The 23,459-nt window shown below is 42.0% G+C and overlaps 5 protein-coding genes across 6 annotated transcripts; 4 read left to right on the forward strand and 1 right to left on the reverse strand.

The window, feature by feature from the left end:
• Positions 1 to 764: 764 nt before the first annotated feature.
• On the forward strand, positions 765 to 3,156 carry BDBG_03807 (uncharacterized protein). The gene is made up of 3 exons (XM_031721406.1): positions 765 to 1,553; positions 1,650 to 1,710; positions 1,782 to 3,156. Exons 1-3 carry the CDS (start codon positions 1,176 to 1,178, stop codon positions 2,237 to 2,239), a joined length of 897 nt encoding a protein of 298 aa, XP_031577946.1. The 5' UTR covers positions 765 to 1,175; the 3' UTR covers positions 2,240 to 3,156.
• On the reverse strand, positions 3,153 to 8,634 carry BDBG_03808. Of its 2 annotated transcripts, XM_031721407.1 has the most exons (6): positions 7,550 to 8,634; positions 5,918 to 7,470; positions 5,682 to 5,829; positions 5,520 to 5,627; positions 4,648 to 5,408; positions 3,153 to 4,577 (listed from the first exon to the last, which is right to left on the reverse strand). In XM_031721407.1, the coding sequence occupies exons 2-6, from the start codon at positions 6,064 to 6,066 to the stop codon at positions 4,067 to 4,069; spliced, it is 1,677 nt and encodes a 558-aa protein (XP_031577947.1). In that variant the 5' UTR covers positions 6,067 to 7,470; positions 7,550 to 8,634; the 3' UTR covers positions 3,153 to 4,066. The 2 variants fall into 2 exon arrangements, with proteins under 2 accessions (XP_031577947.1, XP_002625749.1); XM_002625703.2 differs by having other exon boundaries at positions 5,918 to 8,631.
• A 4,162-nt stretch (positions 8,635 to 12,796) lies between these two features.
• On the forward strand, positions 12,797 to 13,012 carry BDBG_03810 (uncharacterized protein; the record flags this gene model as incomplete). Its single annotated transcript, XM_031721408.1, has 2 exons — positions 12,797 to 12,811; positions 12,848 to 13,012. 2 exons carry the CDS (start codon positions 12,797 to 12,799, stop codon positions 13,010 to 13,012), a joined length of 180 nt encoding a protein of 59 aa, XP_031577948.1.
• A 5,701-nt stretch (positions 13,013 to 18,713) lies between these two features.
• BDBG_03811 (uncharacterized protein) lies at positions 18,714 to 19,876 on the forward strand. The gene is made up of 2 exons (XM_002625706.2): positions 18,714 to 19,319; positions 19,612 to 19,876. Exons 1-2 carry the CDS (start codon positions 19,237 to 19,239, stop codon positions 19,760 to 19,762), a joined length of 234 nt encoding a protein of 77 aa, XP_002625752.1. The 5' UTR covers positions 18,714 to 19,236; the 3' UTR covers positions 19,763 to 19,876.
• Positions 19,877 to 22,111: 2,235 nt separating this feature from the next.
• On the forward strand, positions 22,112 to 23,387 carry BDBG_03812 (uncharacterized protein; the record flags this gene model as incomplete). The annotated part of the gene is made up of 2 exons (XM_002625707.2): positions 22,112 to 23,032; positions 23,100 to 23,387. The coding sequence occupies 2 exons, from the start codon at positions 22,112 to 22,114 to the stop codon at positions 23,133 to 23,135; spliced, it is 957 nt and encodes a 318-aa protein (XP_002625753.1). The 3' UTR covers positions 23,136 to 23,387.
• Positions 23,388 to 23,459: the final 72 nt, after the last annotated feature.

Raw genomic sequence — 23,459 nt, forward strand, 5'->3', positions numbered from 1 at the left:
AAATGGGGGTTTTGGGGCGGCGGGAGGGCACTCCGAAGCTCAAATCATACGAGTTCAATTTTGCAATGACGGACCATTCATTATTGGGAAAGGATGGAGAAAGAATTTTACAACCATATTGCGGCTGGCGAGAAGTCGAGAATGTTTGCTTGAATTAAGGTTCAAGTGGCTGGCAGATCAAGCCTATTTCATCGACCGTATCTTGACAAGATTAGCTCTCCACGCTGTATGGCGGTGAGATTGCAGCAAACACTACATCCCCATTCAAGTTTGTTTCGTGGGATTGTCGCAGATGGATGGATTCGATGCTGGATAGACAGGTTCATTTACAGTAAGTACATGTACAGAGGGTATTATTATGTGCGGCCTTCGATTTTGGGTCGCCTGGAGTTATACTAAACTTGCAGGACAGCTCTCAGACTTCAATGGGAGTGTACTTGTATGTCTGTTTAGAGGGGAGTCATATATTTCTTTCAAAGCGCACTCTAATAATAGTAAAGAGAAGTGAAGTTGAATCCTGTCTTTGTTATTGCACTGAAATGGCTGGTGATCTCATAGATTGTCGCCATGGGCCATGCCTCTATACCAACTCACTGTTGTAAACAATTCCTCAATCCTTTTCACCTCTATTTCTGTGATATTCAGTGATATTCTTGTTAACTGCCTGACATCTATCCTCAACAACTACTCACAACCCAAGAACAACCTCTAGTTATATAGGCTCTTCCCTCTCAGTGATTGTTGACATGGAGGAATCACAGTGCCGAGAACGCAGGTTAGTCAGCAGCCACTCAAATAAATAGAGCTTGGAATCTTGAACTGCGGCTCAAGTTCCCCCAAGTTGTCAAGTTAAAAAAATAAACTGGATAATAGCCGATTCACGAAAAGCCCATTAATCGCTAACTACTAGAACAACAAGAACAAATAGACAGAGAGGAGACAGCGCCGCGTGTGCTGTCGAAATCTCCAATACGTCGGTTGATCGCCAAGAAGCGTTTGTCCCTCGACACCGTCGAGCCCGGTCGCTAGTGTCCGGACAGGACCTGGTCCGGTTTCGCGCTGAGGTGTTGGGCATTCCACCCAGAGGTGCAACTGGAGCAGCGGACAAAGCGCCCGACGCCGCCGACGAGGACGACGAGCTAACGGAGCTTAATCTCGCGTTTTCTTCTGCAAGCATGTCAATGGCCAGCAACATCACCAGCAGCTCCAGCAGCCCCAGCACCACAGTCCAGCCCCCTTCTCACAAAACCAATTCTGCTGCCGGTACAGGCCCCTTCGCCCACTTCTACGATCCCAACAATATCAATAATAACGGCAACAGCTTCAATTCGCCTGGCCCCATTATGGCGGGCATGTCTCGTCAGAGCCCAAGTCCGGGCACCCCCTCCACTCAGAATGGGGCCATGGGCCCGATGCATGTTGGAATGCCAGTCAATGCCGGACACCAGATGGATCTCAATCATCTTTACGAGATGGTTCTGGAGCTCAGCGATGTATTGAAGAATAACCGCGACATGACGAAGGGCATTATTGACAGCGCGGAAGAAATTATGGTGGGTGTCTCTGCCCTTGCAATGAGTTTGTTGGCGTCAGCGACACAAAGAGAACCAATTTAAAACTAATCATTCCTCGCTTTTTTTCTTTTCTAGAAACGTGCTGCGACCGAGGGTGCAAGTCCAACTCTGCAACAGGTCAACGGAGAGGTAACAGGTAGGTTATTCTTATAATTAACGCGACTACAACTGCCATATATCTAACCAATCAACCATCAATCCAAACAGCCGCCAGAATCGCAGAACTCGAACGTTCGCTCGCACGAGAAAAATCCCTCGTTGAAGCCCTCAAGCGGGAACAGGTCGAAAACACCAAGCTGATTGGGGAATATGAAACCGCCGTCGGCATCATGGTGGAGCAGATCCGTCACTACTGCCAAAACAATAACATGCACTACCTCGCCCAGAAACGTCACTACAACAACCTCCTCCAGGCCGAGCGCGACGCCCACCTTGAGAGCCGCCTGGACAGAGACAATTGGCACGCCAAAGCAATGCGATGCTCCGAGATGATCCGTACCGCATACCGGCTTCGCTGCGAGGAGGAAGAGGTCCCCATTCGGATTATATCCGGTTTACAGAATGAGGTTCGTGCGTACCGCAATGCTTTGGGCATGGAGCCTGAGAAGCCGGAGGAAGAGTATGGGTGGGAAATTCTCAAGGATCTCCCTCCCGGTGCGGATTAATTCGTATTTTTCCCACAGCTCGGTTTGGGATTTCTCAGATTTCGTTACGAGTGCGATGACAAGATGATATACATTGTGGTATGGAGCATGCATGGCGTTCAGGAACTGGGAATGGAGTTTGCTGGTTCAGTTTCGTTTTCTTCAGATTTGTTTTCTTTTCTACCTTTTCGTTTCTATCTCTGCAATGTGTATTCTTTGGCATATACCCCGTGGAAGATGGTTGGGCAAGCCTCTAAGGAGGGCCCATTTCTCACAAGTACAGTGCATTTACTTCTCTTTTTCATCCTAAGATGGAACAGGGGGCGGGTCATGTCCTAATATTTCCTTTGCCCTTTCGATTTAGTTCTCTTTCCTTGGCCGCTGATGTCCATATTCTGTTCCGTTCATACATTCATGGTCCAGTGTGTCGACCCCCATATCCTCTCTCGTCGGCAGCAGGCGACTGGTACCTTCCCGGAAGCTGTTTCATGGATATAAATCTTTTACGTTCCAATATACTACTTGAGATTTAATGTGTCTCCTTTTCCGTCTGTTTCCAAGGAAGATGAAAAAGTCTCTTCACACCTCAGATTGATACAGCATAACTTCGCGGTGCAAGTCATACTGTAATTGTCGTAGCGCTCTTTCAATCCCTCACTTCGCGCTGTTCCGCGTAGGTGAAGCGCTCAACGAATATTCCGCCCAGGTCACCAGTCTCGCATCGAGCCGAATTTCCGAATTGATTGTCAGTAGAGGTTTCAAGTCAGACGGGAAAAAATGAGAAGGCCTCAGCTTCTGAACCTAAATCCAATCATGATAGCGGAGAATTCTTAAAAAGACCAGCGTCTACGCCCTAAGGGGTGTCTCATAACCCCCACGGCGGAGAGAGGAGGTCAACTTTTGTTTTTTTAAAAAAGTTCTCATCCGTAGAAGACTTAATTTAAAGCATAGATTTCTAATCAACTAAACACATCTCTGAGAAGAAAGTTCCGATCTGGAAGCCAAGGGAAAAAGCAGTTGGGATCAGTGGATCTCGCTAGTTTGGACTAAAGAGACAAATACGTATGACCCCGCCGCAGGCCTGTAGCGCATGTTTTTATACGGAATCTCGGCATATATATATATAGATCATTGTTGGAGGGCGCTCGTTTCGCCTTACTTTCCCTTCCCTTTTGCCTGCTCGCTTTTCCAGCAACCTTCCAGGACAATCTGATAACAGAGTAAACATCATCGACTCTCGTTCTCTGTTTTAGCAGCTACTATACCCTACAAAGGGACACTAGCCTCGCCTTCTTATCTACGTCCTGCGTGAAAATCGTTCGGGTGTTCCAATGGGATGCTCAATTAACATTGGCCACGCCAGTTGGGTATGAGGAATGGTTGTCGAAAGCATCTTGCGTCCCTATTTGAGGATGGCACATGTATATTCCTTTCCTGTCTTCGGATGGTACAACCCGGGAATCCCACGTCGATTTAACTCGCACCCGGAAGATGAGGGGCTGGGAATATCAGATAGTACATATGGGACGAGATGAATTGAATCATTCTTTGTGGTTGGACATGGGTGGTTCAAACAAGGTATGGGATATATACACTGACAGAGTGCTTAAAAAGATAATGCTGACTGAATTAGAAAGAGGATGGAGAAAGGGAAAGACGAACAAAGGAGGCGGAATGCATTAGATATACATGAGTATATGCGGAGATTAAGAGTCAATATGCACCCCTGAGTACGGGATTTGCCGGCAAAGGCATGATGGGTGCATAAACTATGTCCCGTCTACATTCAGGAATAAAAGAACAATGACTTGCTGGGGGTTTTCCTCCACAAATCACTTTATTCCCTATCTATGCAATCCAGTACCATATCTTCTCGATAGTGTTGCGCGGGTTATCTGCGGGCCACTCAACAGCATCAAGAGCAGCTTTTCCTGACCAAATATCCGCCTCCGCGGGGTCGACGAACTTAGTCTTTTTAAAGATTCTCCAGAATAGATACAGTCCGAAATAGATTGGTATGCCAACGTATGCTGTGAAGAAGTTCTGGAACTCGAACTTGGGGGCAAAGGCATCGAAGCCATTGAAAACGATAATAATAACGAAGAAAGCGAGCGCGAAGTATGCGGGATATGGTTGGAAGGGGGCACGGAAAGCCATTGTACTTCGATCAACGCCCTGCGCTTCGACTGCGTGGTGGAATTTAATGCAGGCGATACAGATGGAACACCAGGTGAACAACGAGGCGATTGTGGTCAGATTTTGGAACCAGAGGAATACATCGTTGGCGCCGGTGCTGGTGGACATGAACGTGAGTAGCCCGACAGATCCGGTGAGTAAAACACTGTAAATCGGCACACCCCTATATGGCAATAAAGGTTAGCAACACCCAACAAACAGTCAACTTTACGGATGTTCAAATGTCCCCTCACAATTTAGTGCATTTGAGAAGGAATTTCGGTGCTTGGCCGTTCTGGGCCAACGCATAGAGGTAGCGACTACCGGTATACAAGAATGCATTGCCCGATGAGGAGGCGGATGTTAAAATGACAGCATTGATGATGGAAGGGAGGACTGGGATGCTGGCACGATTAATGGCGATAACCCATGGGGAGGCGGCAGCAGTGCTCGATTTATCTGAGTTTTGAGCATTCAACAGATTCTCATCGTCGTAAGGAACCAGCATTCCGATAGCCAGGGATCCCAGGATATAGAAGGTAATGATACGCCAGAAGACTCTTCGTACAGCCTTGGGAATGTTTCGTCGAGGGTTTGCTGCCTCCCCGGCCGCAGAAGCGACCATTTCCACACCACCGAAAGAGAATGCAGCGTTCACAAGCGTCGAGAAAAATCCAAGGAAGCGCCCTTTATCGCCGGTGGCAACATACTCTCTCATCGCGCCGGGATTTTTCCAGTAACGGAAGCCTCGACGGTCCCCATCAGGTCCGCCGCCGAGATCAATAATAAGCGACAGGATGAGAAGACCGACAATGGTGATAATCTTGATACTGGCAAAGATGAACTCTGCCTCACCATAGATCGCTACGGCAAAGACATTCAAGAACATAATGAGAACCCAGACTAGGGCGATCCATGCCCCGACGTTTATGCCTTCTGCGCCTGGCCAGTATTCAATAAGAAGGGCAGCGGCAGCAATCTCGACACAGACAGTAATTGCGCATTGGTACCAGGTCTATTCACGCGAATCAGCACCTGCGATGTTTACACTCTGTCCCTCCGCCCCATTCTTTTTTCTTTTATTTTCTTTTTTTATTCCCCGAATAGATTAAACTAGGGCACTTACATTCCAGCCGACAGCAAATCCCATAGCTTCATCAACATACCGTCCGCAGAAGTGAGGAATAGCACCAGGAAGAGGAAGCCAAGTCGCCATTTCCCCGAGAGACATCATCTGTGATCCACTGTCAGACACAACCCATCTAGATGTGTAACAAGCTTTACTTACCATTCCGAAGATTGCGACGCCAGTGAAGGTGTAACCGAGCAGAATACTGAGGGGACCGCCCTGGGTGTGAGCTCGACCAATCCCCAAGAAAAGGCCTGTGCCGATAGATCCTCCCAGGGCAATAAACTGAATGTGTCGAGATTTCAGTCTGTAAGGTTTGTCAGCAGGTTATTCCAACTAGGCTATCTTTTGAGTCTTATATACTTGCGATGAACTTTTAAATGAGAACAACTCACCCACGAGTGACATAACCATAGCGTTCAGCAGTTTCAGCATCGCCGTAGAGGCCAGCAGCTTCATTGAACTGCAGCTTCTTGGCATCCATTTCCTTTGTGACCTCACCATAAGGAGGAGCTCCTCCTTCTGTTACCTCCGCTTTCGACATGGCGGGCTGCGATTGTGGGTAAAATCGCCTAGCGTAACAAAAAGGAGTGTCGCAATGGTTTGAAGGTTAGCTTGGGGGACGTTTCACCCTCGCCAGGCTCGGTCCGTTTGCGTTCGCTTTCTAGGGCAGAATTTTTAAGGAACTGAACGAGGGACCATCATCAGTTCGGAAGTGAACTGGGGCAAAAAGGAAAACAGGGAGACGGGAGAGTTCAAATAGGTCCGCAGCGAGTGAGTTGGGAGGGCTCAGCCGACATGCAACATTGTCCTCCCTCTTTGACGACACAAGGACCCTGCTTATTCGATTGCATCGAAGCTGTGGGGAGTACCCCAGATGTACTAGCACCTTTCCAGGCCTGTCATATCAGACAAGCAAAAAATGCGGACCTTTTTGGGGTAGCCCCTAGCCACATCAAGCAGCAACCAACCTTGACTTGGGCTGGAAATAAGACAACACCAGTGATCTTAAGCTTTGTGCAATTACAGTTCTGGATTGTTGCGGGACAATTATAACTTTTTGCATTGCCCCTGTTCCTTCCAACCTGATTGGCCTCACCTCGTTTTGGGGTACTTGCTGCAGGTCAACGAGGATAGACATAGATCACCAAATATTTACCCTTGAGATACGGGGTACCAATGAGGGCGATATTGGCGACTGGGAGCATGTGAATGTTTCCTATTGGATACTTCTTCTCGTCTTGTCATTTTGTTGATGCGAGCAATGATAATTACCATGGCCAAAATTGCAAATATCTGTTTATTTTTTTTCTTTCTGTCCTTGCTTCCTAGTTCTAGAGTTCTCCTAGACCGATCTCTTACTTTCCGTTTCTCCGAATGGTCAATTAGCTTTGGTCGGGAAAGGGCAGAAGTCGGAAGTATGTAACATCCATATTTTCGCGTCCCTGTATTTGTCTCTGTATCGGGGAAAGATTTTGGGGGCTTGGGCCTGCGGTCATTGTCTGTACCTCTCAGCCTATTTGCCCAAGTGCGGCTGACGAATGAGAGTGAACGATCTCCGGGGAGCAGCCGATCATATCTAGAAACGAAGCCATTTCTGAAATCAAGGCGGTAACTTCATAACCGACAACGAATAGATGGATGTGCGGTTTGACAAGGCATAGCGCAAGGGTTTTCAGGTGTATCGCTGATAGCCACAAACGCACTCCTCTGGAAGCTTGTCAATAATTCCTTGTGCCAGCTGTGAGCGTCGTCTAAGTACTTGTGTCATTGCAGTTGTCGACCTATGTTTTCTCCTTGCGGTTTAAGGTTGAATGAAGTGTGTTACACTCTAGGCAGTTACGCTATCATCTCTGATATCAAAACGACAACCGTGCCTGTTTCCGATAATGACAGCAGGAACCAATCGCGACAATGATGATTTTCTCTTGCTACGTTTGGTACGGCCCTTGCGTTGTTAGGAAAGTGAAATATCATTTAGTAGAGTTCTACGTCGTGCTAGACTATTAGGAAACTAGGGAACCTACGGAAAATAGTAACTTGGAGATAAAATGTAGCCCGATGATGTGTAGTTATTTCTCTTGAACCCTCTCAGTTTCTCAAGAGAGAAAGATTCTGGAGTTGATTGATTTATCATGTGTTTCGTTCAGGTTCTGGTCCGCGGAATCGCGCACGCACCGTTATTGATCCAACCACAGAGCAGAACATTGTCGAATCCCCGTTCAGAAGTAGTGGTGTCATCAACCATATCTTGGTTTCAACAAAGCAACGGTAAGGATCCGCTAGCTGCATGCGCGTTTCGTTGTTTTCGAAGCGAAGCTTTTCAGAAGGCTTGGTTGCCGATATTGAGGACGCATTGGTTGGCCCACTTGGCGGTCTTGGCAGCAAGAAAGTGTCGGACCCCATCTTCGGACATGGAGCATGAGTCCATTGTATACATCATGATTTTTGATATCTGAAATCTTTCGCGTCCCGGAACCGGAACGAAACATGCCCTGAATGCCTGTCCTGGTATCGGTGGTGCCGTAATTTTGCCGAGTGAAACGAGGGGTTTGGATACGAAGCGATATTGTTACCCCGGCTGTGCATGAGTCGCGAAACTAGAGGCTCATTGGCCTAATGGGTAAACACTTCTCGCTCTGATTTGCTGGATGTCAGATATCCATGTTGACCTGGTCTGTTAAAATGTTGCCCTGAGCGTTAGAGGATGTGCGTCTAACTCGTGTATATTTGGCCAAGGCTATCAGCAGTGCCCGAGATACCGATCCATTTTGTGGTGGAATAGTCAAGATATTGGGAATGCATTCTGAGAGAACCTGTTAAGTGCGCCGTGGTGCGCCTTTTTGGTGACATGCTGAAGTTGACAGTGGAAAACTGTACGAAATTCCGTAAGGCGATGGCTGATCGATGCCTCCAGATGCTACAAGGTTCAGCCCTAATTCCAATGGACAGAGAGAATCCCTAAGTAGCTGCTTGACCCCTTAGAGGAAGCTCTTTCACATCCTCATAACACAAGCACGGGCGATGCATGTATCCCAAAGCAGTAATCAGCTTGCTCAAGTTAGAGCGACGGTTAATATCCATTCTTGCTCAATTTGGCATGTTGACATCATCATGAGCACCGAATTAATACACAAACCAAGGGTTGAGTCTGATGAAATGCCTGAAGTGTATTGATATCACGTGATCATAAAGTACAAACGCTAAATTATAATCATACGACGACAAAGCCTAACTAACTACTATAGTTAATAATGGCTCCGAAGAGCTTCACTTCTGCGCTACAGTCCGACGCGATCAGTTTCGCTATTTTTATCTTGAAAATACGAGCTTTCAGACATGCGGCCACTGATCAGTTCCTGAACAATTACGGAGTACTTACTGTGCAGAATTATGCACAAACAATGGCCTTTGATGGCAGGGAGTTATTTTAGTTAACCTAATCCCTGGTTCGCGAGCGATGATTCCAATTTTGCCCCAGTGGCCTGGTCTTGTTTGGCATCTGCTGAAGTCCTTCATTGGAGTACTTGGCGTCTCGGAGTCGACGGCGCCCCAACTGCGGAAATGCCTCATCTCATCTCAGAGCCAGCGTCTTTTGAGAGCGATTATTGACTTCAAAAACCAAAAATAACTGTTTGACAGTTTTTCCTCTTTTCACTATCAGATACGAGGGCTGTGTAACCTCGTTGGTGACTCTCCTTGGTGGTACCGGTACCACAGGTGCAGCATGTGAACCTGCAACTTACTCAGTCCTCCGTACAGATGTACACTTTTAACACATGTTGTGGAATATTCTGGGATGATTGGCTCACGATTATTTTAGCAGGGCTTCCTCTCCCCGTGCATCGATATCCAAAAACCTATTCTCTCCAAGGAAAAACATGGTCTGCTGCAGGGATGCAATATCAGAGCTCAAGGCTCGGATGGTTTTTGTGCCACGAGGCCCTGGTTAATTTGCATCCAGCTTGACATGAGGATAGACAGGGTAACATCGCCCGAAACCTGCCAGGGATCGTCAGAAGCTCTTCCCTAAGCGGTACGATAATTGCTTAACTGCCACTAACTTCACGAGGCGGGTCGGATCCGGCGCATCGTGGAGATGAGGGGTTGAGAGCAACTGGGGAGTCTGGCTCCCTTGTTCTCATTGCTCCTACGCACTGGCGTCCCCAGTTGTCTTTTCCCTTGGGTTAGGCTAGGCATGCTAGGTTCTCCACCTTAAAATCCGGGGTAGGCCTCCTCGACGAACAAGTAGCTTGTTTCTCCGGGGCTCTGATGCGGAAACTCTCGGCGTAATTCTTTAAGCCCCAAACGAGTCCCTTTGTATGAGCTTGTATGAGCTTGACTCCGGTGCTATTGCTGACCATCAAGTTTCAGGTCTGTCGTGTTTGGTTGTGACTTTTCCGGCTCGTTCACCAAACTCATCACTCCCATGACATGACTCAATCCTCAAGCATAGTACTGACATGGACAGTCATAGTCCAACAAGTGATTTAAAAAGTGAAGCTTTCTCTTGAACTCAGGGTGAAACCACTGGGTTTAAAGTAAATGTGAGCTGGTGCATTTCACTCACACGAGAATAGCATGATACCACTGCATCACTTGTGTGGGAAGTTAAGATCTCCCTCCCTCCCTTTTATCCTTGATGAATACCCACATCGAGACATCCCAGGCCAACTGCACTTTTACTTTATTACCTGCTTTAGATCTATATCCTATTTTTCTTATCTCAAGTATGAGGTGAATTTTTATACTGGGCCATATTTTCCCTCCCTCTAAAAATTATTAATTGTCGACTACTAACTTACTCTCGATTTATTGATGCAACATTTAATTAGGATGATTTCTTCACTTCGAACTCCTACTTTTAACCAGATGTCTGGGAAATAACCCTTCAACTACTGCTCTCTGTGGTATAGATATATATACCATTGATGCTGCTGGTGTTGTTACTATATTGGACTATTTTATAAACTGCATGGGTATCGCTCCACTGTCTTGATTCCTCCCCCTATTCATTTGAAATTCTCTCACAGCCGATGACTTGAAACCCTGTCCCAGGAGGTGCTGCAAGAGATTTTGATTCAAGATAACTACCACAGAAAATTCAACGAATGCCACACACTAGTGAAATCATTGCAAACCTCCCCTATATAAAAATGTTTTACTAGTGGATAAATCGTCTAATTCCAACAGGAACATTTTTTAAGGTTGTCAGTTTCATCTGACCAACTGTTGAGGGGTGTCAGCAGCGAGCAATCAATATCGACATTATTGGTGTTCTTTCTAGGGGCCAACGCGCAGGCGTCCAGCACAGAGCGGCGGTAGATGTTGATTCACAAAACTCCGTTCTAGCTTGTTCCCCCCTGAGGCCTATAACTATACATAAAGCTAGTCGCGATGGTAAAATAGGAGACCCTCCGGCTAACTTTTCAGGAGGTGCAGGTGTACGCCACTGGTTTAATCCAAAGCTGATGATGGTTATCTGAACCTGGGTGCGCTACGGATATTTTCTATGGACTATTATTTTATTGATGGCCACGAGATCATAAATTTATATCAATCGCGCCTCTGTGATAGAATGAGAGCGCGACAGAATCAAAATAGCAATGCCCTTGTGGATGATTGTTGAAACCTGAGATCCGCGAATACCAAAAGGACATTCAAAAGCCATGGATACAAAAGCTGTCACACCATTAGTTTTTGTCTTACTTGCTCTCTGACTCCTTTCAAGGAATAACCCCAAGCGGCGGTCAGAGAGGAAGGGTGGTAATGGTGGTTACACGCAAGGAGCCGCTGACGCGCAGTTGCAAGCTGCCAAGTGTTGGGAAATACCCAAACAAGTTCTGGTCATTTGCCAATGGCTTCATATCCCCTGATGGTAATGTCACTGAAGCCGTTTATACATCTTTCTCCCGTTGAAGGCCGTTATGGGAACCACACCTATGGAGCCACTCTATCTTCAAGAGGACCTTCAGGGACGAGCTTGCCTCCGTGTCAGTCATACCAGGCCACAGGAAGCTTAAACAGACACTTCTTTGTCTCACTTAACCCAAGCTCAAGTTCAAGGATCCTGTTATTTCATAAGTGCCGTTGGAAAATACAGATAGGGGAAAACCGACCGTGATATGGATTTCCAGGTTGACATGGAGCACTGAGACACCTCTCTAATAACTTACTCCACCGAGATATGGAGCTAGGGCATAGGGCTCAAAACATGCTCAGCTAATTCTATCTTTTACAATGGCAAATGGGCTAGGAATTATGCGGATGGGATGATATCACCATTTCGCAGTTGAAATGATAGGTTAAACCGTGTACGAAGTAAACAAGGCAAAAATGCCCAAGGCTGCAATCATGGAATATGTAGCCGAATGCATCGCGTCGTGACGGGTTTCTCTAGGAGTTCTTTCCATATTGAACCCTTCTTCTCCTTGGGGTAATATGAGGGCTCCTACGCTCGGCTCATTGACTAGTTAGCTAGCATGGGGGAAGCTCGGGTGGAGCCCAGTCAGTAACTTAGTTACACTAATGTCAGGAAAAAGAGGTTATACACTACTGAACGCCACCAACATCGTATTACTACAATATTTCTCATCATCATCATCAGCTTACTACAATGCTTGTCTAATACTCGCTTATGCTAGCTCTCTTGGCTCGCACATATATTTTACTATAAATAGCTCCATCTTTTGTATGAAATAGATAGATTAGATAGTGCATGGATAATATAACAAGCAGATCTTGATACACATAAGATTCATATGTCTCCAACATATTCATCCATGACACTCAATCCAACAGTTATGAGCCTGGTAAGCAGCATCTGAAGAGAAGTGTGATACACCATGATTCCAATCCTCATTCAAATTTGACAACAATCATTTGAACTGAGACAATTGATTCTCATTTGTATACAGTCTGATCTACTCAACTGTTATACCTGATTCCCAGTAAGCAGCATCTGAAGAGAAGTGTGATACACTGATTTCAATCCTTATTCAAACTGATAACTATCATTTGAACTGAGATGATTATACACTGATCTCAATCCTCATTCAAACTGATAACTATCATTTGAACTGAGATGATTGATTATCAATCTCAATCCTCATTTGAACTGATAACTATCATTCAAACTGAGATAATAGATTCTCACTTGTATATGTTCTGATATACTTGACTATTATACACTCTGAATTCTGATCATATCTATTCTCAAATACTTGAACCAATTCCTCAATTCATTCAATATAACTGATATGATAGATAAGACAATGTCTAGTGCAACTGTACATCTTAGTGTTTCTGAAGATTGAAAACTTTAGTACAAGCATATGCTAGAATATGCAAAGAATAAGAAGATATCAGACTTCATCAATCTTGATAAACCTGATATCTTCTCTAAACTAGAAGAATCTCTGAAATCTGAGTATTCAGAAGAAGTCACTGCAGAGGCCAAGATAGCATATGATATCAAGATCACTGTGTGAAAAATCAAATATATGAAATATGAGAAATTGAATAAAGGTATGACAAAGATATGAGATATCATATAAAGAACAGTGAATGTCACAGAGCTATAACATATATATAGCAAGAATAATGATATGAAGAAGATTATTCATTTATTAAGAGATCAACTCTCACTCACAACTGTGAATTATCAAGATAATGTAAGAACTCAATATCATGATCTCTGCAAAGCACTGAAAAATAGAGGTATAGAAAAGTGATTAAATGACTGATCACTCATCAAAGATGATATTAAAGAGATGAATATAGCTGAACAGTTTAACTTGAAGAAAGACTTCTTAAATGCAAACCTAGCTATTGATGCAGAATATGTATAAGTATGAACAAAGAATGTTCAATGTAATAAAGATGTTATATCTTTGATAGAGTTAGTTAAGAACTTCAAGAAATGATATAGAGAAATGAGTATTCTTAAAGAAGATAAATCTATGAACTTCACTATTCTTAATGAAAGATTTCAGCAATTATTATCAGTGACATTCAGAAACTGCATCTGCAGAGCCTGTCACTGATACACTCAGTGCTACTATCTCAATTCATCAAGAAAGCCACCTGAATGAAAGAAAAATAGAGAGAAGAGAACTCAGATTAATCAAGCTCTTAAAAATCAAGAATTGAAGAGACATGTTAATTGTGTGATATCTAGAGATTCATTCACAAATACAGATATAATAGATGTCAATGAAGTAGTCATAGAAGAAATGATTCTGAAGCAATCAGTTTCTCAATCTATCAATCATTAATCTATCAATCATCAATCTATTGATCATCAATCTATTGATCATCAATCTATCAATCATCAATCTATTGATTATCAATCTATTGATCATCAATCTATCAATAATCAATCTATTAATCAGTAAATTCAAAAAATATTGATAAACTCTTCATATTCTCACTTCTATCTCTGAAACTCCTGAATCTTTGATACTGGCATGAAACAGCATATATGTAATAATTGAACACATTTTCTATTCTTTACACCTGTGAATGAGAATGCGGAAGTCTATACAGATAATTCCAGCACTAAAGTTGAAGATTATAGAACTGTTAGAACTATTATAATAAATAAAGTAGAAAAGCAGTTCAATGTCAAACTTATCAACACAGCTTATATCTCAAATTTCCATACAAATATCATCACATGGAAACCATGTTTTCATATAGAAGGCATCTATTATGATGAAAAAGACTTCAGATTGCAAAAACATGCAGATAATACAATCTTTGCATATATTGAAGTATTTAAGAGATTGCTAGTTACAGAATATAGTGATATAACTGTTTTCTCAACTATCTCAGAAAAATTCACTACTGAAGCTGATGCAGTTACTACATCACACACATCTAACATCACTATATCTGAAAAAACAATATCTTCAAATTCTTCAACTTCTACAAATTCTTCTTTCAACCTATTAATATGCATAAAACCTTCTCAAAAACCTAAGATCTCTATAGCTACTCAATTAACATGGCATAAGAGATTAGAACATTCATTGAAAATCATCATATAAAAACTTATAAATGATACAACTGGTGTTCAAATCATCAATCTAGAAGATGCTGCAGATGAGCTTATCACTGAGCTTTGTAAACCCTGTCATCTATCTAATGCAAAAAATCAAATATCTAGATATTCTCACATTAAATCTCAAATACCATTTGAACACCTATACATGAATATCATATATGACTCTACACAGTGCTATAATAGTGAGTATTATCTCATACATTTCATGTGTGATTATCTACATTTTCATATAGCTATAACAGCTATCTGAAAATCAGATATCTGAAAAGCTCTTAAGCAAGCTATCAATTGAATTAAACATTAATTCAACTATACTATAAAGATTATTTGTATTAACAATGATACTGCAATTAAGAAAGCAGATGATTTCATAAATTAAGTGAATAATGAAGATCTAGAGATGAAGTATTCTTCAGAGTATATTCATGAATAAAATGATGCAGCAGAGTGAGTAGAAGTAATATTAATAATAAAGACAAGAACTCTACAGATAGAATCTCTTCTGTTATAATTACTATTCTCTGAGATTGCACTTACTGTCACCTATCTAGTGAATTAAACCTCTACTAGAATTCTAGATTGAAAGTTATCTCTACAAGTATTGAAAGAATTTCTACAAATCAAATCTCACTTCTATGCTTATCTTTGAATCTACAGATGTTGCATCTATGCAAAGATATCAGATGAAGTTCTCAATAGAAATCACTCTCAGAAGCTAGATTTCTGAGCATATATTGAATATCTAGTTGAATATGATTCAACAAACATCTATCAAATTTGAATTTCATACTTAGAACAGATGATAAGAGTAAGAGATATAATGTTTGATAAGAATAGAAAATTCAACTCAGAAGATCTCTACATTGAAAGATAACTAAGAGATTGAGTATCTAAGAAGATGAAGCTTCTATATATGAAAGTTTGAGAATTATCAATAACTACTATAAATCAATTGAAAGAGATTATAGATACAGATATTAATGTTTTTCACTCTGAAGAAAATACTCAAAGCTCTGAAAAAATAGAGAAGAAGAATAATGAGTATAAACATTATGATGTTTCAATTCCTTCTAACATTTTAATTCTTTCTAACATTTCAATTCTTTCTATATCAGATTCAACATCAGAGTCAACAGGTTCTGATGTTAATATTAATACTTATTCAGCTGTGATAGATAATTAAACACAGAACATTGTATCTAGAGCTTAAGATATCAGTACTGATTTTAATGAAGCTAATATTATTGAAGATCACAGAATATGAAAATACAGAGCTGCTCATCTTATAACAGTTTCAAATGTTAAAAACAATCTGTTATAAATGATAAATAAGACATTCTCTCAATTACACTCAGACTTCTACAAGTCTCAACATTTATTTTCAAATACTGTTTTCACAGTTATCAACAATACTGCTACATCAACAGCATTTATATTAACTTCAAGAATTCATAGATCTTAAATGTCAGATTCACTGAATCACTGAGCAGATGTCAAAAAACACTCATATTACAAAGAATTTGAGAACACTGTTAAACAGAAATGAGATAGTATATCTCTGCAAAATACATATGAAATTATTAGCAGATTACAGAGAGATGTCTCAGTTATTTCTCTATAATAAGTATTCATCTATAAATTTGATAATGAAGATTTTCTTTTGAAATACAAAGCTTGTATCTGCATATGTGAAGATCTTCAATCAATCATAGATCTCACTATAAAAGCTCACACTCTAGCAGTCAGAGATCTTCAAATCTTATTAGCTTTAACAGCAGCATTTGATCTAGATGTGAAACAGCTAGATGAAATCAATGTCTTTATTAATAGTGATATTGATGAGCTAGTATATATAGAACTACTCAATGAATGATGAAAGTTGAAGAGAATACAAAATTTAAAGTATATAAATCATATACTAAAACTTCTATGAGCACTATATAGATTATACAGATCACTTCTTCTCTGATTAAATAAACTATCTTCAATATTGAGAATATTAGACTTCATCTCTATATCAGAGAATTAATGTCTCTTCTCTAATAATCAATTAATCATCTTCTTCTATATAAATAATATTATCATTCTATCATAATGAGAAGATTCAAAAGAAAGAGATTAACTAATCAAAGATCTTAAAAACATCTACAAGATCTGATAAATGAGAGATTTGAAATGATTTCTTAACATATGAATAATACATAATCACTTCAACTTAAAGCTCTGACTATGTCAGAATGTCTATATTGATAAGATAGTTGATATATATCATTTCATACACATCTGCAAGGCATATACCTCACTAACTGATGCTCTGTTAGAGTCTTTTAATAAGTCAGCTAGATCTGCAAAAATTCATTATTATTAACAATGTATCAGCTTCTGCATCTACTCAGCAGTGATGACTCACTCTGATATTACATATGTAGTGAGTAAACTAGCTATGTTCATGATAAATTCATTGAAACATCACTTATCAGAGATGAATAGAATGATATCTTATCTATGTGATATGAAGAATCTTGCTATTCAATATAATAATAACATTGACAGATCTCTACAACTTGATCTCAAATCTGATATCATTGAAGCTATCAGTGATGTCTCTTTCACAGATAATCTGAATCACTGCTCTATATAAGAATATATCTTCAAACTATTCAGTGAGACTGTTGATTGAAAATCAAATAGACAGATAATTATAACTACATCTATCACAGAAGCTGAGCTTGTTACTATCTTATAAGCTGATAAGAAGTCTATCTGATAAGATAGATTCTTTCAACATATTCAATTTAAATCTGATCACAAGATCTGTATTTAATGTGATAACTGTCAAACTGTTGACATTCTTATGAAGAAAGACTCATCTATAATCACAAAACTCTGTCATGTTGATATATATGAAAGCTGACTCTGAGAATGTGTTCAATTCAGTGATATTATAGTTGATTGAGTGTCTACAGCTCAGATGCCAGTGAATGGCCTTACTAAGGCTTTGCCACGCCAGAAACATACAGAATTTGTCAAGATGCTAGGCCTAGTTGATATATCAGATATCATCAAGACACAAGCAGAATAAATGGTCTATCTTGATGTAATCTCTACAGATTCATCTACACTCTTTTTGTTGCAGATTCATCTACACTCTTTTTATTGCAGCTTCATTTACACTTTCATTTACATGTTACATTTGCTGAAGGGGGTGTGTCAGGAAAAAGAGGTTATACACTACTGAATGTCATCAACATTGTATTACTACAATATTTCTCATCATCATCATCAGCTTACTACAACACTCATCTAATACTTGCTTATGCTAGCTCTCTTGGCTCACACATATATTTTACTATAAATAGCTCCATCTTTTGTATGAAATAGATAGATTAGATAGTGCACGGATAATATAACAAGCAGATCTTGATACACATAAGATTCATATGTCTCCAACATATTCATCCGTGACACCCAATCCGACAACTAACTACGTCAGCATTATATTCATTACCAAGCTTTTATAACCTGGTTGCAACCCTAGACCCTCAAATCACGGAACAACAAGGGTGTAAGTTACCGCTTGCTCTCAAAACATTTTCAATGCAAGGGCTGGGGGAAAGAGTTCTGTCACTGCCATGCTAACTGGTAGTTAAGGGGCCAAACCATTCTATGCATCAACATTCAACCCCTTCCTCCTGCCCTTTAACTACCTCTACTCGTAAAATTTATCCGGCGCTGCAGGCAATTCAGTCCCCCCCCTGTGAGCTGATTTTTGGCGGCTCGACCTCGAATAATCAAATGATGCAGAGCCCGCGGTCCTCGAGTAGACGACCTCGTCCTGATGGGCATCAACCTGGACAAAGTCAGCAACAAGATACACTATCATGCAAGACGAAGAAGAATTCACTTGCACAATCAATGAATTTCTGCAACAATTGCCTACATGCAAGTGTGTCTTCAAAGAGGTGAAGAAAAACCATGCAAGCTATCATGAACTGCAGGCAACATTTAACTCCACCTGCAAGATGACAGCAATGACGAATCCAGGGGAAAGACCATACTCTCACTCAAGGATGAAGGATAGAAGTAATGATATTCGCCGTCATTCAGTCCTTCATCAATTTCTTTATGTTATAAGGACTCAAGAACACAATTTCTGCTTTCTTCATTTTGAAACACTAGGGTAGAGTGTTGACTAGAAGTACGAAATTACTTAAGTGAACTCTTTCTTGACAGGGTGGTGCAAATGATGAGTTCTATATCATTCAAGTTTAATCACAGACTTGCCTCTGTGAGATGGACTGTTTCAATCCCATTGATTGAAAGCTCAACAAAAGCTGTTAGGTTACTTAGTTTTACATATTTCCGCTCCAGAACCTCTGAACTCTGCCAGCGGAAGTCTCACTAGTAACGAAATTTGCTAGGGTACTCTGAATGGAGGTTACTTCTAGATGATATTGTGTCAGTGGACATCTCCCTGCTTCGCTATCCTGATATAAGTCCGTCGTTTGCTCGAAGGATCGAAACACCCGGTGATTATCTACATGTCAGACCAATCCGTCTGGTTTCATAATCCTCCACCGTGTAGCTTCGTAGCTAGGGAACATACAATAAGACAACTCATTAGCACCAACAGATTATAGTGTAACTATGGGAGATGCCAGTGCGTCCATAGCTCCAGCTGTAAGCACCGCTGGCAAAAAGACCAGTATCATCAGACGTCAGAAAACAAGGTATCTGACACTAACAAAGCTGATGTACATGTACATACAAGTGCCAGCCTTAGGAAGCGATCTAGGCGATGATGCTAGAGCCAACCTTCGATGAGTTTTGTTCTATGTATGTGATAACCTGGAAAACAGTGACAATACTCAGGCTAACATAAATCACTCCGTCAGTACCAGATCCGTCTCGTGCCCCGATGTTGCTACTATATTAGGAGTCATCGAACGCGACCTTGTGAATCGTAACATGGGCATCGACGACCCCTGGGGTTCCCGATCGACTACTGACTAGATCATATAGTTATATGGTAGGCGGCCCCGTGGCGTGGCGTAGCTGCAAGCAGATAAAATTGTCTACCGAAGCTGAATATATCTCATCTTCCGAAGCCGCCTACGAGCTTGTCCACCTCCGGGAGCTGCTAGGTGATGCCGGATTTGTCCTCTCCCACTGAAATAATTTGGATGCTGAAGATTGCCCTATTACAACCCACACCCACACCCGCTGTCGATGATCTGGTTCATACAATTCATGCTGATAGTAAGTCCATCATAGAAATATCCTCTAGCAAAGCAATCCCGCGCTGATTGAAGCATATTGGGGTCTGCTATCATATCCTTTGGGATCTCAAGGGCAAGATATCAGTCTGATAAGTTTCATCCACTGAGAATGCCGCAGGTGGGTGGCCCAAGCCGCTCAGAGCTTTAAAATATATGACTTGGAAGAAATATTAAGATGAAGAAGTAGTGGATTGAAAATACATTAATAGCTGATTTTTTGACTTTAGCTCTTTTCCAGTGAAATATGTATCTATACTTGGCCTACAATCATACCGTAGCTAATTCATGAGCTGGAGTATTTAGCGCGGTTAGACGACATCTACAATAATCTGCGCTACATGTAGTTCGCAGTTATCTGGCATGTAATGTATCTAGGAGCGAGAACAGTCTCTCAACAAGTGTATAGAGACAGAATACTCAACATTTATTGATTGAATGAGCTGCCAAATTAATCGTTGGCGCCGCTGCCCTGTCGATTGTCAACAACGAAATTTTTGGTTTCATACTGATCTCAACACAACAATAGACGTAGGTATTCTATTATTAAAAGAAGCATCCTCTATATCTCAAGGATATATACTCCGTGGTGAGTATTTTTATATAACTATTTTTATATAACTTTGTTATATTCCTGTCTATAAAGTCTAACATGTGTTGCGTTTGACGAGTACTTTTTCCGAAGGTTATTTTTAGACTTCGTGAACCCTATCAAATTTCCTGTAAGAGAAACAAACTTGAATGCTAAATTCTTATTGCGGTAGTTCCATGCCGGGGTTTTCACATATACTTTTCCTTGTGAATATAAGAGTGAGCTCTATCCCTTAGTTGTCTTGGAGATCTCTATTTTTGAAAGAAGTATCCCAAATATGAACCAAAGGGGCATGTGCTCTACATGCATCTCCCGGTGGTTGAGGCGACGAAAAGAAATATTTCAGTTTATTGGCACATGGAAACGAATGGTGCTTTTATATCGATACATAGATATGAAAATATATATTGACTAAATGATCAACCCTGGTTCGTCCAATCCCCCAAGAATTATTCGGCATCTCTACCGCAAATACTGCATAGATCGCTTACTATGGCACGAATTATATTCGAGCGGCCCAAGCCAGATAAAGACCCATATACATGATATGATATCATTCATCGTACCTAGCGGCCTTCATGGGAGCACCAAACTCACGTTGCGACAGTTGAGGCGTGTAAGATATGAAGTAAAAGCCCAAGAACTGCTGTATCTCTAGGGAAAGTGTAAAATTATATGTTGTAGCTCAAACGGTCCAATAAAATTGCCAACAATCGACGATCCTCATTGCCGGTCGTTCCTTCTCTGCGATATGCACGTACATTACATGTACACAGTGCGATATTCGTTTGAGTAGATGGGCAGCGATAAAACGAATAACTCGACTAATGGCCCGCCAGAGCAGCCGTGCCAGCATCTCTCATCATAATTTGATCTAAACAAACGATATCTGCGTAGACCTTCAAATCAAAACAGAAGTTCTGTAGCAGAAACAACGACCTTAGCGGTACCTGCTTCGGGGTACTTGGACTGGAAAGAAACGGCGCCTTGAATCTGAAAGCTTGTGTGGGGAAGCGCACTTGTAGCCGTCATAGTTTTCTTGCCTCGAGACGGGAGAAGGTGTCCCGCACGCGATGAGCTTGGGCTTGGGGGCTGCGGCATACGGAAGCAACAGTATTTATATCTGGAATGCCTGCTAGGGAAGGTTAGCTAGAAGACCGTCCCTTTCCAGATTCGTATGCCGCTCGACAGAGGAGTCGTGCCTTCCAGATTTGAGGACGCTCGGGCCGGCTTGAGAACAAAAAAGAAATGTATGGAGAATATATATGTCGTCATTTCGCAACTGCATTTCCCGTTTAGGAAGGGAGAATAGAACTGGAGAACTCAGAGTTTAAGCACCAAAGTTAAGCAGGATCACTGGAGCCAGGTTAGCAAGGGAATAAACGCGCTTTGGAAAACAAACGCGGAGAAAAGAAGTCGCCATTCCCATCATCACCTTGTGTACTTCCTTTTTTTCCTCGTATTTTAGGATCATTCTCCCTGGTATTCAACAATCCTGTACCACATTATCTACTTCTGCGTATTTAGCCAGCATCGATATTCCCTCATATTTTTAAAGGCAACTAGCCCTCAAAGTCTAGCAGAACGTGTTGAATCGACCGCTGGAACAGTTTGCCGCAATTCCAAATCTTAATACCGGAGATAGCAAGAAAAAATGGGATCAAGAATTGAGAGGGGGGGCCAGAACAGCGCGGAAGGGAATGAGGACAAGGACGATAAAGCCTCAAATTCTAGCCCGCTTCCTTTACTGGCGAACTCCGCGCACCGTAATGGAGATTATTCATTCTCTGGCCGGAACATGATCCAAAGTCCCGACGCTCCTTGTATATCAATGCAGGGTCGTCGGATTCTCTCCACTACGGAACCGGAAATCAGGCGAAGCAGCCAGGGGCCGGCAACGTCTTTTGCTCCCGATTTTAGCAGACGAGATCTTGTCCTATTCAATCCCAGATCTGTTATCGATGCGGAACGCCATTTGCCTCCGCTTGCCGACGTACTCAACCAGATCGACACGGACGTTAAGAATTGCGGTTACCCAAGCTTTGAGTATCAGGCGAACGGGATTATCCAACATTTGAACGATATGTTAAGACGCCTCCCACACTCTGTTGGAACGATGGGAGCCACCAGTGTTAGGGAAAAAATGCCACTACCGGGTCCTCTGTTCTGTAGAGGCAAAAACTGCGCTAAGGTGAGGTTTCTGCCACCTTTAGATGCTGTACTGGAAGCCATGGCAAACGATATTGAACGCAGGGGCTTCCCGCCTATTGTGCATGAAGTGGACAGTACCTTGGAGTACCTAGTCAATATGGCAAAGGCTGTCCCAGCCTTCTCCCATAACCCCTCCGTGAGAAATTACCCTAGAAGGGCCAGTTCATATCGTCATACCCATGTTCTCAATAACGATCACGCAGGAATTTATAATATGCGGCAGGACAATAACTCAGGAGCTGGCAGACTCTCTTTTAAACCAGCCGCTCGAGAACCGGGCTCAATTCGGAGTTTGTGCGGATGCTGTGAAAGTAGAAGATATCCCGAAAGCCTCGTCGGCGAAGGAATGAGAGACACGGTGTCTGTAAGCCCCGGATTTACTGCGCTGGCTAGGTTGTTTAACATACTAACATTGAATGTTCCGCATATAGAGATACCCAGGATTCGAGAAGAGACTATCCTCTTGATTCAAGGGAAAAAGGCCGCACCGAAGTGTTTCGCATATGAGCCTTTAGTGATCATATAATCACGAAAAAGCATCTGATTTCACCGACGCCAAGGACGAAGCATAGTCGAAACCAAACGGTACCCATCTAGAATGAGAGCTGGAAGATTGGCGAAAGAAATTTGTGGTCAGATCAACTGATACCACCGGCCGTGGTTCTGCGACATTAGTTAACATTCTCTCTGGAGCAGCCAGCCAGCCAGTTCCACTCGAGTCTTCAATCCTTAAGGTGGAGAGTCATGTTTTCAGAGGAAGATGACACTTTGATTGAGTGTGCACTACGCAT

The sequence above is a fragment of the Blastomyces gilchristii genome, assembly GCF_000003855.2.
Source record: "Blastomyces gilchristii SLH14081 genomic scaffold supercont1.6, whole genome shotgun sequence".
NCBI lineage: Eukaryota > Fungi > Ascomycota > Eurotiomycetes > Onygenales > Ajellomycetaceae > Blastomyces > Blastomyces gilchristii.